This window comes from Alligator sinensis, unplaced genomic scaffold, assembly GCF_000455745.1.
Source record: "Alligator sinensis unplaced genomic scaffold, ASM45574v1 scaffold547_1, whole genome shotgun sequence".
NCBI lineage: Eukaryota > Metazoa > Chordata > Crocodylia > Alligatoridae > Alligator > Alligator sinensis.
The window spans coordinates 956,255-971,133 of record NW_005842217.1 but is presented as its reverse complement, the minus strand read 5'-3'; the positions used below and the strand labels follow the sequence as shown (position 1 = coordinate 971,133).

The 14,879-nt window shown below is 48.8% G+C and overlaps 2 protein-coding genes across 3 annotated transcripts; both read right to left on the bottom strand.

Moving 5' to 3' along the window:
- Nucleotides 1–2,423: 2,423 nt before the first annotated feature.
- LOC102374572 (gap junction beta-4 protein) lies at nucleotides 2,424–3,221 on the bottom strand. The gene has a single exon (XM_006027008.1). It carries the CDS (start codon nucleotides 3,219–3,221, stop codon nucleotides 2,424–2,426), a length of 798 nt encoding a protein of 265 aa, XP_006027070.1.
- A 5,801-nt stretch (nucleotides 3,222–9,022) lies between these two features.
- LOC102369570 (gap junction beta-5 protein) lies at nucleotides 9,023–14,388 on the bottom strand. 2 transcript variants are annotated; one of them, XM_014521494.2, is made up of 2 exons: nucleotides 14,278–14,388; nucleotides 9,023–11,292 (listed from the first exon to the last, which is right to left on the bottom strand). In XM_014521494.2, the coding sequence occupies exon 2, from the start codon at nucleotides 11,265–11,267 to the stop codon at nucleotides 10,440–10,442; it is 828 nt and encodes a 275-aa protein (XP_014376980.1). In that variant the 5' UTR covers nucleotides 11,268–11,292; nucleotides 14,278–14,388; the 3' UTR covers nucleotides 9,023–10,439. The 2 variants fall into 2 exon arrangements, with proteins under 2 accessions (XP_014376980.1, XP_006027053.1); XM_006026991.3 differs by lacking the exon at nucleotides 14,278–14,388 and adding an exon at nucleotides 12,858–12,992.
- Nucleotides 14,389–14,879: the final 491 nt, after the last annotated feature.

Here is a 14,879-nt window from a genome sequence, read left to right as displayed (position 1 = left end):
CAAACAGATGGCAGAATCCAAGGGCCTCTGGAGCTGGTGGCAGATTGCAGGGACAATTCAAGCCAAGTGTAACTGGGTCAAATCTAGGTCATTTCTGCATCGCTTTCACTCCTGAAATTCATTTTTATCTCTACGTGAATTGTGTGTTCCCAGCACAGGGAGAAAAGTGCAGTTCCTGACCTAAGACGGTTCCAGTTTAAGACGTGATATAGCAGGTGGAAGATGACAAAGGTGAGATAGGGCAGGGGAGGAAAGAGTGGGTCTACAGAGTAGGGACAACTTCCTGCATACTGGGGCCAAGGGTTTTTTGGAGGAATCTGTGATTTCAAAGGCCCAGCTGGAAGCACTTTAAAAGGACGTGATATTCAGATAGTCCCCGTCCTCTGAAAACCTTTGGTGGCACCTTGAGTTGGGCACCCAAAAACAGAGATATCACCAAATCATCTCTAAGATCCTCGCTCTCTTCCCTCCGCAGTGAGACTTCATTTCCTCTCCTTTCCTTTTCTGTTTTAGGAACACCAGAAGGGCAGGGCTCACTACAGAAAAGAGGTCCGGCCAGATCCTCAGCGTAGATCAGCAAGGAGAAATTCAGCAACGAAGAGAGGAACAAAACCAATGTGGGTTGAATACCGTTGCAATTCGTTTATACATCAGCCCTACTTGCTGGCTCCGTGCTGTTTGTGCGAATGGCTTTTATCATGACTGATGAGAGTGGGCTGCTGCTTCCAGGCATTTTGTTGTTACAGCAAACCTGCCGTGAGACGAGGAGCTATTTGACATACCACCTGTGGATGGTTAGGGGGCATGTTCCAAATAGGTTCTGTGCTCTGATTTTCCAAAGAGGTCACAACCAAACACAGGTGATCAAGCAGGGCCAGATTAACCCATTAGTGGGCCCTAGGCAAACAAACTTGAGACCCCCTTCTCCACCCTGGTGCTGCTGCCCATGGGGAGCAGGGCTCAGAGCCTCTGCGAGGAAGCAGCCATGATGCCGACAAGGCCAGTGGAGGGGAGAGGAAGGGAAGGGAAGGGAGGTGGATGGGCCATTCATGCTACCGCCGCGGAGACCCCACCGCTCAGGGCCTAGTTTGCCTCGGTATCCAGGTTGTAGCCTTATTGGTCTAGAGGAAAAAGCAATCAGGACTCATGGTAGAGGTGATATCTTTTATTAAACCAACTAGATTTTTGCAAAAAAAAAAAAAAGCCTTCATTGCAAGCTTTCAGGCACAAACATCCTTCTTCAGCCATAGGAGAAAAAATTGTAAAAGTTTTTCTGGGTAGAAATGAAAGTTCGTATTTCATAGGTGAGTCGAAGGTGTGGCCAAATCTCCTGTCTGGAACAGTTCATTTTCTATGCGGGTTAGGCTCAGAGAAAAGTTGGAATAGTCTGTTTACCTCAAAGTTGTTTGGTGGGAAGCAGGATGTAGTCGCACTTCCTTCTGGTTATGATGTTTCATATTTCACAGAGGGGTATACAGCTGGAATGCTCTTCAGGGCAGGCATTTCTTATGTGGTGAGGTGTCTCTGAGCTCTGCGGTGAGGCTCTGTGATGCAGATTTTGCACCATCTTCTGTTCATGAAGAAACCCCCAAACTCCCTCATAGGATAAGAGACAGGTACAGAGAATGTCAAGCATAAACCAAGAAGGAGAGATGTACAAAGATGTATTAGCAGTCCCTATTGCAGTCAACTATGAGATGCTGTTTTATCAGCTGCTTTGAGTTACATATCAAGCACCAAAACCTAATGCTTCTTGAAGTCAATGGAAAGACTCTGCAGGAAGGACTTGATATGACGGATGTATTTATAAATAGTTTATAAAAAGAATTGCTAAATGATCCATAGGTAGTTGAATAAATGGTTCATCAAGAGTTATAGACTTCAGAAGTTCAATAGGATGCTTACAGATGGGTCTTTGAACTGCTCAGCCCTCTTCCACCAATGTGCTTAAACCATCACCTATCACCCATGTCTGCCGCATGCCTACAACACGTGCTACACTTTGATTAACCCCTTTCAGACTACTGATTGGAACTGCCCAGGAAATGGAAAACATTTGTGGGGGGAAGTTTAAAAAAAAATTGTTTTGCCATTGAAAAGATAGATGTCTGCAAGACTCTGAATGGTTCTGCTATTTGTCAGTGTATGTGTCACATCCAAGTGTGATCTTGGTTTTAGTGAGCACTGGATGGAGCCCTTAGAGAGCTTATTCTGCCAAGCCTGTAATTGCATTGCTATCTTTTCTTCAAAGCTGACTTTACTGTGAAATCCTGCAAGATGCAGAATGGCACTTTGGTGAGTATAGGGGCACTGAGGCCACTGGAAAATTAAATGAGTTGATGACAACTGCACTGCAGATCCTGAATGCAGGTAGGGCAAACTTCTCCATTCACCAGCACTTCCTAGGGGTGCGACCATCCTCCCTATATCAAGTGGACAGTCCTGAACGTAATCTGTCCTGAGGAGGTTATATTAACAACCTGGTTCTTCTCCTGGGTGGAATGAGACCAGCTATTAGTCACGTTCTCTACTGGCTTGCTAGGGAGCCCCTTGGTCTGGTGCTGGGTGGCAAGCTCCCAGCACCTCTTGGCAACCAGGTAGGATATCTCACAGAGGTTGAGGACAATGCACAGGGTAGCGGTGGCCACCATGAAGTAGGTGAAGAGTTTCTTCTCGGTGGGCCTTGCGATGAAGCAGTCGACCACATGAGGGCAAGGCAGCACAGAGCACTCCATGACTCGAGGCATGTCGAAGTTGGTGTAGAGCCGGTGGAAGATGTAGAGGAAAGCTGCATCTGTGGAAGCCTTGAAGACCAGGCTGAGCAGGTAAGTCCACCACAGGCCTCCCCGCTTCTTGCCTGGGTTGAGATGGAGCTGCTGGCTGTTCTTCCCTGCTCCTGTCTTCCTACGCTTCTGCTTCCGGCCTTCCCGGTAAGCCACGTGCATGGTCACCAGGAGGGAAGGGCAGGTGACGAAGATGAGCTGCAGGGCCCAGAGGCGGATGTGTGAGATGGGGAAGAAATGGTCATAGCAGACATTGGTGCAGCCGGGCTGGAGAGTGTTGCACTCAAAGTCCCGCTGGTCATCAGCCCACACCTGCTCCGCCGCTACCACGTAGACCAGGAAACGGAAGACAAAGACCACAGAGAGCCAGATGCGCCCCAGGGCTGTGGAGTACTTGTTCACCCCACTCAGGAGGTCCTGCAGTGAGGACCAGTTCATCCCGTCCTCTGTGGGGAGTGGAGCAGGAGCTGGAAGGGAGGCAATGACAGTGGAGTGAGCTGGACTGAGTCAGGACTTGAGGGCTACACCGTAGCTCGAGCTATGCATGCACAGAAGGGAATAAGGCCCCCCAGACCTCAGTGTGGCCTACACATACCCAAGGAGTCTGGTGCTTTAGCTAGTGGAGAAGTAAGAGCCTTGGCTTCTTTTCCCCACAACAACTCTCTGGCCAGCCCAACCGAGCTAGTACAGGGAGAAGACCTGCTAGTGATTTATTATTACTTGTACAGACCCGAAGTAATGTGCTACCTTACCCAGAGTGAGTGAGAGACAGTGTTTCAGAGGCGAGTCTCAAGTGACAAAGCCACCAATCCTCCTGTTGTGCTGAAGCATCTGACTCCCCCTTGCTCAGAGCTGTGTCCAAAAAGCATGATTTGCTTTTGATTTGTGGCTCTGGCACTAGAAACCCTACTCTCTCCTGACCTCAGCTACCATCCAGCAGAGACCAATGCCAATGCTATACCTTCCCTTGTGCTCACCTGCTCATCAGAGCCATAAGAGAGGATTAAGATGAAGCCCAAGGACACTGGAAAGCTAGTGATGGGGTCAGGGCTCAGGACCTCTCTATCTGGCACTTGGTGCTCTAGGATGGCAGTCGCCCTTGCCCAAACCCAGTTGCACAACCTACGTTCCAGGAAGGCCCTCATATATCTGACTCCATCCTGGAACAACAACACACTTCTGCTGAGTGGGAATGGGTGGTGCATTGGCCTGGGCTGGGTGTCTGAATGGGGCTGTATCACACCCTCAGTCTGTGTGAATTGCACTAATTTCCCTATGCTGGGTTTCACATGGTCTGTGATTATTAGCTGGATCCTCCCAACTCATGCAGCCATCCTCAAAGTATGTTGAGCACAATGGGTGCAGTTGTCTTTGAAGAGGAGAACATGAAATGCCAGGCAGTGTTGCCTCTGGGCATGAAGGCCTCATAAATGCAAGAGACTGGATCTGACTTGTGGAATCAGAAAAAATATGCGCCTTAAACTTTGACTATTTTAGTTATAAGATGACATAACCGCTTTGTGGAGAATTGCTGGCTCTGTATAGTAGAACAGATAAGAGAAAGTGTTTGTTCTTTGTAACTCCTCTGCAACTGCTTCGCTCACCGCGGCCTTGAAGATAGCAAAAAGTATGTACAACTCTGATTTGCAGGTGCAAGAAGGAGGTTTGTGAACTAACCTCGCCTCCCCCATTAGTTCCCATCCTGATTACAGCAAAGAAATAATGAAGTAATGTTATAGCCGCTTTTCATGCTAATTTCACTATATGATCACGTGAGTTGTAAGCAACTGTTAAAAAGTATATAAGCCTCCTGATTTTGCTCTTGTGGGGGGACCCCTTCCAAGTGCTTGGGAGATCCATGTCACTTTGGAGTCCCCCCTACAGCTGTAGTTTCTTTTGAATAAAAGCTTCTGCTGACCTGACCCAAAAGTATGCTGCGTGTGTTTCCACGACAGACTCGACACTTCACATCATAAGGTGATATATGAAATTCTTTCCCAAATTCTCTTAAAGAGACAGGGAAAGGGATCAGAAGATAAGTTCCTTTCTCTCTCTCTGTTCGTCTAAAGGCCAAGGTTTTCCTTGGTTTTGGGTGCTCAACTTGAGGTGCATTCAAGGGTCTTGACTTTCAGAAAGTCATTGCAAAATGAACTTTGCGAAACCATCTCCGTCCAGACACCTGAAAAAAAATGGAGGTACCTCAGATGACTTGTTGTTAAGAATAATCTTGGGCTCAGACTGTAATAGGAACCCATTTTCTTCTCTTGCAATCCTGTTAGCAGTGGAGAAATGGCTATAGGAGCTTTGCAAGTACATGGAGAAAATAATCACATCCTCTAAATAAAGAGAAACTAATAATAAATTGAACTTCATGTTCAATGTTAATGGCACTTATGAGTACATTTACGATGAAATTACTGTTAATTATTCATTCTAGCTAATGTTCAGTTACAGCTGATGGCCTCAGGAATTACAGCACAGCCTGAATCACTGAAGAACGCACCATATTACTGCAATAAAGTAGGATCATATTTTGCCATTTAGCCTTATTGTTTAATCAATGCTTCATTTTTTTCCCTCTGCAAGGGGTGGTTATATTTTGTTAGTGTGTTTTCATAGGGCTCCTTTGATAGATTCCTTAGTCCATTGGTTTACCACTGGCCTCAAGCTATAAAACCTTTCCTCACCTGAGTAGGCCTTGCTGAGATGACTAGTCCCATTGGCTGCTCAGGAGTGCAAGAAGGAGGACACGCAGGAAGCGGCTTCAATTGTCCTTCCTCCTGCAGCACCCTTGTGTTGAATAAGTATGCTACTTGGCAAGTAGACCATTGAAGGCAAGGTGCCATTCAATATAAGAGTGAGGGAATGTGGCCCTGCATGCACTTGATAAATGAATGAAAGTGGTATTTAATGGGATCCTATTATAGAACCCATTGTAATGGAGAATGGGTTCCTAGTATAATCTGAGCCCATGATTTTTCTAAACAACATGACTGTATAAACCATGTACGTGTGAGTAGGGGAGTATGAGCTAGCAGCACGCTGGGAGGTGGGACTGGGGTTCATTTCCCCTATGCACTGTTCTATACCCTTCAGCTGACCCAGGCTCTTTTCTGTCCCCCCGCACCCCTTTGGGCTGTCTTCTTAGGGACAATAAGGTCTTCTTTGAAGGACACTCTCTCTCATTCTGTATACATCCCATACCTAGGGATGGCTCAGGGGTTGGCTGGTGCATTAAGTGGATCTGTTTCCATAAAGAAGAATGGGCAGACATCTCTTTCCTCCTGGTTGAGAGGAGAGAGATACCGAGCCCAGACTGGACTTCAGTTGGGGCTGTCACCTAGTAAAAGGGAGACATGACCCAAACCAGTCTCTCCAGTACTCCCTGTAAGGGTCCTAATCCCTGGGCTGCAGAGTCCATCCCTATGTGGCCCAATATTTATTTGTACAAGATTCAATATTTGTACAAAAAGGATCAATGCCCATCAGAGAGACTGAGAGCCCTGTCCAGTATCTGAGTGGCAAGGGCCCTGTCCACAAGACACTCACCCAGCCCACAAGAAATTCAGCTCCAACATGCTTGATGAGTGCTCCTCACCACCACTGAGCTCTTGACCCAGGCTGGGTCTAGCTTTAATTCTTCATGGGAAATAGAGCAAGGTCTCACTGTCATACCCAGGCCAAGTGGCAACTGTTTGAAATCACTATGGGGTGTAGGTTGTAGCTGTGTTGGTCTAAGGACATAGGCAGACAAGGTTCTTTGGGAAAATCTGATATCTTTTATTAGACCAACTCAAATAGTTGGAAAAAAAAAAAATTCTTCTCTTAACCCTTTCCTGCCCTGCTCTAGACACACCTAGAGCAATGGAGAACAGATATTGGCTGGTGATTTCGGCAACACAATACATAATAGTGTTACACTGCAAGGAGGCTGACTGCATTTGGAGTTTGATCTCTTTGCACCGATTCACGGACATCTATTTCCATCCAGTGACTATACTGTGCTGGCTTTCACTCCTGACACCTGATGAAAAAATGCCTTGCATACAAAAACTTGTTTAACTCTATCCCAACTATGCAGCTGGTTAAATAAAAGATACCACCGTAAGAGATCTTTGCCTCTTGCATCCAATTCTCAACATTTGTTGGGTGTTAGTGAGAAAGCAGAAGCAAATATGGAGCTAGCAGAGGACACGGACAGCTGGCAACCAAATCTTCAAGAAAAATGGACAAAAAACCCCATAGTCGTACTGTCCAGAAGTTGAAGTGTGAGGCATGGACTATATTTTTTATATATATTTGTACAGCTGATCACAGTGCTTGGGACAGGGGCTCTGGAGCCTTGTTATATGGTAATTTTGGGAGGCTCCTGGAGCTCTTAACACCTGGATTGTCAGCACATTAACACCTGAAACTAGTTTTAACCATTCATTAGGCAGCTCAAAGTTATGTTATTCAGCGCAGGATTATCTCTGATCTCTGTTACCCACTTTGTGTTACACTAAGGTGCGGCCACTCTAGGCTACACCTGTGTGAACACCCCACCCTCCCCTCCTCCCCTGATCAGGCCCACTGCCCCCCTTGCCCTCCCAACCCCCCAGATCCCTGCTCACCGCCCCCCTCGCCACACCCCACTTATTTGGGGAGCCCTGCAGTGGTGGGGGGGCTGGCAGGTTAACCCTTCCCTGCCTGTTCCCCATGGACAGATAGTGTGGGCAGCCACAAGCAAAGGGTGGTGGGGAAAATGAGGGAGCCAGGGGCAGGGGGGAAGCCTGTTATGGGAGGGGAGGGGGATTTTTACCTTTCGGTCCTCCAGGCCCCTGCTGGTCTGAGCATGTGGCTGCTCCAAAATCAAGTTAGCGCTAACACCCATCGACATGCGTGTGGCTCACAGCATAAGGCATAAAAAATACACATACCCAGACCCACCACAGCCCATGTAGCCACTTGAGGGTAAATTCTAGGCTGGTTTGTAGAAGTTGAAGTTTTATAACCCTGCATGAACAGCCCCTTCAAATACAACTCCATCCTCCACCAACAGTATTGCACATCACCCAAGAAAGCCCTTTCTCCCCTCTACATAGCCTGATCTCTTACCTGCCTCTTACCTGATACCACTGAAGCTATGCCATGGCAGGAGGGAGAGAGTCCTCTCTGCTTTTGTTGAGGGTATTACTGGTGATGACCTGGTGAGGTTTCCACCTGCTGGGTGTGCCGGCCTTTTGCCAATAAGCTCAGCAGCTCTTTTTAGAGACTTTTTTCTTCCTCCTAAAGCCTAGAGTCATAGAAAAAACATTAATGTGACATTATCACTGAGCATTATGGCTCATATCCAGCTCTGAGTGAACTCCATGGGAGGTTTGCCATTGAACGCATTGACAGAAGGATTCAGGCTTCCATGGGTAGCGAGATGCTACACAAGGCATGTTGGCAAAGCGATGACACACTGCCCTTCTGAAGCACACATGCCAGGGTCCAATCCAACTCTGGCAGGTTGGTGTTACCTCCATTTTGCAGCCACACTACAGGAAGGAAGGAGGAACTGAACCAGTATCTTGTAGCATGGCTACTGTGGTTCGCAGTTGGATGTATGGGTGGGTTTCTGGACATCCCTAAGGCTATTATGGGTGGTGTTGGGGCACAGATCCATGGCTGTGTAGCACAGACAGAACCAAGTACCCCACAAATAATACTGCTTTATAGGAGTAAAGTCATTGATAAAAGGAAATTGGTTCCCACTCCTCCAGCTTTTCCTCCAACCACTCCCAGCTGCCTAGGCTAATGAAAGGCATGTAGCTATAGGGATACTGCTTTGATAAGGCTTTCCTTCTGGTTTCCAGCATTTTTTTCCCATGCAATTTCCTTTTTAATAATATCTAGAAAATTGTGGTCTGGAATTAGTACAAAGCAGGCTACTCCCAAGTCACATCCAGGAGACAAGGAATTGCCAGACCAGGTGGGACCTGAGGTCCATCCTGCCTCTCACAGTACCCGGGACCAGACGCTTCACTGGAAGATGCAGAAGGGATGTGTTTCCAAAGATGACGTAGCTCTTCCTGAGAAAATGGGATTGATACCACTCACCTCAGCAAACAAGCTTCAGTGAAGCCCAAATGGCTTATCTGAGGTGCGCCCAAAGTACTTGTGATAAAATCCTGTTTTCAGACATGGGGTTTTATTGATTTAAAAATGAAACAGAAAAAGAAGACATGCGCCAGTTCTTTAAATAGATGCTTTTATTAGTGGTAAGAATCAATTGGCAATGGACACATATGGGGCCAGACCAGCAGCGAGTGTAACTTAGGATTGGTCCATTGACTTCAGTGCAGTTATGCTGATTTACACCAGCTGAAGACTTGACCCTTAACATCTAGAATACATGTTGGCTTTATATATATCTTACATATATATAAGAATACATGCCGGCTTTATATATATCTTACATCCACAGCAGCTAGGTTTGCAACCACCATCAGTGCAACATATTCTACATTAGCTCCGAGGCAGAATGAGAGTAACGTTCAACCCCCTATGTACAGATCGTCCCTGAAATGCAGCAGTTTTCTAGGGTGGAAAACAGCAGCTGTCATGAGCCAGAGATTTTAAATCTGTTTTCCTTCGAGAAGGGGAAAGAGAAGAGTATGAGCAGTTAGGTCAGCAAATCACAGTTACTGGAGTGGATATCCAGTGTATATTGTTACTAGGCAATTACTCGGAAAGATGCTACCAAAAGAGGTTACCACAGAAAGGACTGGGTGGAGGATCCCACACCAGAAGGTTGGACTAAATGGTCACGGCTGATTTTTAAAGGGCAGGTCCCTTTCACAGATAACAGGAGAATGGGTTTCCCATCACCAAGTGCCCATATCACCAGGCTGTGAATCCAAGGCACTGCAGTCTATTAAGAATTCCCCCCCCTGCAGATGGTAAAACATGGCATTATTTCCCTCTTCCCACTAGGCTCCGAGAGAAAATACCCCTGTGGCATGAACCTCCCCCCTCCCCAGGAGCAATCCTGGGCTAGGTCAGGTTTCTCCAGCTTCATCCCACCATTTTCCATTGCATCTTTGAGATATAGAAGAGAAGTGCCCACCCCAGCTGGAAAACCTGCCTTGTTCCTGCTGCCTTCTCAGACACTTTCCCTTTGCCCGTTGATGAGGCTTTTACAGTGAGGATGGGCAGATGACACAGCAGGGCACAATCCTTTTGGAAAGCTCAGTGGAAGAACTGCCCAACTGCACCATACCAGGGATTCAACTAGTCTGTTATCCTGTCAAAAAAGCTGCTTGCACCGAGTGATTTATAGGAAGGTGCAAAGAACCATGTCATTTCCTAGGTCTAAACCCCATAGCTCTGGCCTCTTTTGCTCTACCACATACCTCCCCCCTTAACTCCTGCTCCTGATTTCCCCCAAACCCACACAGTGTGGGTGGAGCACCCAAAGTTGCTTACACCCAGGCACGTAATAAGAGCAGCTGCTGTTCCCTGGGTTGATTGCAGAGCCAGGTCTGAGCTTAATCAGAACTTCTTGACCCTGCTGTCCAAGCTAATGAAATCTAAAGTCACCACCAGCAAGGAGGCACTGGTTTCCACCAAGGGCCATGAAGAGCATGCCTCCCATCAGTTGTCCATCCCTGCGTGAATCCCAGACCTCCTTTAGGAAACAGCATCTGTTCCCTTCTGGGAGCTGGTAGGGATTGGAGCAATGGGTAGCTTGTAATCAGTCCCATGGAAAATCTGCCTGCCCAACTCGAGACCGCTTTGCTCGCCATGGGCACAGCAACAGTCCTTGTCAAGCAGTCTCTCATCCCTCCTGCTGCCTTTTCTCGTAGACAGCTTCTCCCTGCACCTTTTCCCCACAAGGTAGCAGGCCTCCATGAGGCTGAGCAGGATGCACACGCAGGCTGTGATCACCATGAAGAAGGTGAAGATATTCTTCTCGGTAGGTCTGGAGATGTAGCAGTCCACGATGTTGGGGCAGGGGGGGATCTCACACCTCACCACGCTGGGCAGGGTATAGTTCTTGTAGAATCGGTAGAAGATGTAGAGGAAGACCACATCCACGGTGGCCTTGAAGATGAGGCTGAACAGGTAGGTCCACCACAGGCCTCCCCGCTTCTTGCCGGGGTTAGGATAGAGCCGCAGTTTGCCCTGCCCCTCTGCCTGCCGGTGCTTCTGGTCCTGGGCTTTGCGATAGGCCACATGCATGATGACCAGCAGGGATGGGCAGGTGACCAGGATGAGCTGCAAGGCCCAGAGGCGGATGTGGGAGACAGGGAAGAAGTGGTCGAAGCAGACGTTTCTGCAGCCCGGCTGGCGCGTGTTGCAGTCAAAGTCGCTGTGGTCATCGCTCCACACCCGCTCGGCTGCCACTATATAGACCATCACCCGGAAGATGAAGACCAGGGAGAGCCAGATGCGGCCAAAGACAGTGGAGTACTTGTTCACCCCACTCAGGAGCCCTTCAAATACGCCCCAGTTCATGGTCCCTGGCTCCTGTTACCTGGGCCTGGAAAAAAAAAAGGAAGAATGAGGTGCAACCAACACAGAGACCCACTGGCTGAGCCGCAATCCAGGAGTTCATGTTCTTGCTTTAATCACTTGACTCCCCTCCCATAATGGGAAATAGGACTCTGGAGTTCGGGCTCCAGCCCTTCACCCAAGCGCTCCTCCCAGAGCTGTGACTACAGCCTAAAAGATCCCCATCCTCTCCAGTTCTAACCACTGGACCCTACTCCCTTCATTACTGGGAAGACTACCCAAGCAGTGCCAACTCCCAGTCCCCCTTTCCCACTTCTCCAGCTCCTAAAATGCACTCCCTCTTGGTGTTAAAATTGGACCCCAGTGTGTAGGCCACATCCCAGATAGGCAGAGTATGCTATGAGACACCAATAGCCATAGCTGTGGTCCAGACCAGGAGTCTTGCCGAAGTCAGGGAACGGGGTAATCCTGGGAAGGATATCAGACAGGCCAGCATTGCTTATTTTAACAAAGAGGCTCAATTCTGCCTCCAGCAAAGACTGGAGAGCCTCAAGTCCTCAAAGCAGGGCTCATGGTTAGTGTGATTCAAACAGTATGTGGGCCTTGAGCTGGCTCTCAGCCCCAGGCTAGGCTTTCCCTTGGGGCTTGCTGTGTTTAGGATGTCCAGTAAAAGTTTGCTGGCACTTAATGGGTCAGAGGACCCTTTCCTACAGTCTCTTAAGCTGCTGTGAGCAAGTCTGGGAAGGTACGAATAGCAGGCATACTTATGTGAAGTCTGCACTTCAAGTACTCAGTATGAATCTCTCTCTCTCGCGCACACACACACACACACACACACTTCTGAGTTGGGAACGCAAGTTGAGGAGGTCTAATTTAGCACAGGAACTGAGGCAGGGACTCCTGGTGCTCCCCTCAGAGAGCATCTTCCCTTAAGGGCCTCTTTTTGACATGCAAAGACAGGGTGAGTTAGGAAAGGAGGCTCGTTCTCATGAGTCCCAAGGTCCGGGCAGGCAGTTCTGCTGTCACCGAGCAAGGTTTACCCAATTCACCACAGTTCCTGCCTTAGCCCCAAGGATGAATGATGCACAGGTAGTGGAGATGCCACAACTTCCCTTGCTGGGAAGCTGGAGTGACTTCTTTCCGGACTTTGACTCCCTCCCAGGTGTGGCAAGGAGGTCAGGGTTGTGGCTGTCTGGACCAGAGCACAAAGATGTGGGCATAACACGCTGGGTGAGATTCTGGCCACAACCCTTTGTTCTGGGTTCAAAGGAAACCTGCAGTCAGAGGGCATACAGATGGAGAAGGGCATTCACATCAAAAGCTTTATGGCAGTGCTGCCGACCAGCTCAGAGCCCCAACTGTACACCAAGGCCCCACTGGGATAGACACCATACACACATGCCCTGACAGGTCTTCAGGCTGGAGTGCCACCACCTCGTAGAGGAAGGGCCAGTGCAGAAGGCTTAACATCTGCATTAACCTGACCATAGAGGTACCTGGCCCAGTGCTGGAACGGGTGTAAATCAGTATAGATCCAGTGGAGTCAGCAGAGCTGGGTTGATTTAAGACAGCAGAAGAATTGGATTATATTACCCTTGAGATGAGAATCCCAACTGCTCCCTGGTTCAGATATCTCAAGGCTTCCTCCCGTTGTTAATTTTCCCACATTCCTCTCTCCAGCCACTCCTCTCCTTAGCAAGGTATTTGTTATTCATCTGCCTTGCGTTGCCAGGCACGGCCTAGGGAGACAGCCAAGACAAGAAGCTCAGGGATGAATCAGTGCGTTGGTGGTGCTTCCTTCCCTGGAATCTGACCTCTGCCCCATGAATCGGGATGTCTCCCATACCATGGTCCCTCTGCCCCCACAGCCTGGGCAGCTCCAGGGTTGGAGAAACTCCAAATGCTGCAAGGGAAGGCTCATTTCTCAGGCCTGACAAGCCAGAAAGAGAGAGAGATTCATAGATTCATAGAGGTTAGGGGCTGGAAGGGAGAGACAGTTTGCACATGTAAGGCACCAGACCACACATCTTGGCCTGGAAACCAAATAGGAGAGCTGGAGTGTGACTACAGATGGCTGCTGTGCCACCAAGATGGGTGCGTGGCCTGTTTAGAGCCAGGAGAGTGGGGCTGGGAGACCTGGCATCATCCCCAGGGAGAGCTCAAATCATGAGGCTGAGGGGAAGCAGCACTCAGTTATATATCGAGTGACTAGATGTGGCAGTCAAGAGGCCTGGGCTCTATCCCAGCTTTCATCCAGACTCACTCTGGGTCTTGGACAAGTCACTGGACTGCCGTGCCTCAGTTTCCCCATCAGTAAAATAGGCATAGCGCCCTCCTTTGTCAGGTCCACATGTCAGAGGTGCTATGCAAATACAAACTCATCGGCAATCTGTTACTGTGCCATTTGCACACGCTCCTTTGTCAGGTCCACATGTCAGAGGTGCTGTGCAAATACAAACTCGTCGGCAATCTGTTACTGTGCCATTTGCACACATGCACATGCACCCTGGACCTTGACAGGCATCTTCAACATCTACACACATTGCATACCACAGTGTGCACTGACATGCACAGACACACGAGTATGCCCTGTACACACTCAGCTGGAGTGATTTACCACAGTGTGCACTGACATGCACAGACACACGAGTATGCCCTGCACACACTCAGCTGGAGTGATTTTGCTCCCATTCAAGTGTAGATCTAGAGTGCCTCTATCTAACTACCTAGAGAGGCAGATGCGGTCACCAGACCATACCCCCTACCACATCTTACTTTGTTTCCTTGCACACTCCTGGTGCCAGCCTGAGAAGCTTTGCTCTCTCACTGATGCACTGTTGGGTCAGTCTGAAGCTAAAGCTCCCTTTCTCTCCATGTGCCCGACCCAAAGTCCCCATCCCCAGAGATCAGACATCAGCAAAGACACATAAGGCATTTTCAAACTCAGCAGCCCATGATGATTCCCCTCTCCATCTCCAAGGAAGCTCTTCTTCCTTCTGACAAACTTCCTTACCTATTGGGGTCACCTCTGTAGAGCTCCGTCCGTCCGTAAGGGGCTTCTTGGTATTGGTTTTCTCTTTCTGCAGCAGAAAACTTGTTTGCCGGAGTGAGAGGCAGACAAGGAAGCATGATTCACGCTTGCACGCTCATGAGCTAGGAGGAGTTTCCAGTGGGAACCCCTCTCGGGGAGGGACGAAAGCTTCAGGTTGGTTTTCAAGCTGCTTATTGGCTTCCAGCTTGTAGGTGTCCTAGAAGCATCTCAATGGCCTGCCTTGAGGTTAGCTGCATGTGTGGGACATATTGGTATCAACAGTCTTGGTCCCAGCTGGTCTCAGCGATGCAAACAATCCAAGACATGGGGCCAGCAATGGCATGTGCTATACCCACCTCCTGCCAGCCCTAAAGAGGGCTCCACTACTGCCAGAGCTTGCTGCCATGCCTCTGTTACAGGTCCCATTTCCATGACTGGCTAAGGATGGTCTGAGCCTGCCATTTCACCCCAGAGCTCAGCAGCTGCACCCACTGCTCCTGGCCAACACCTATTCATCCAGGATGATGCAGCCTGCTGCACAACAAGGTTTGTTCGGATCATGCTCAGGTGCCTTGGGGCTCCGG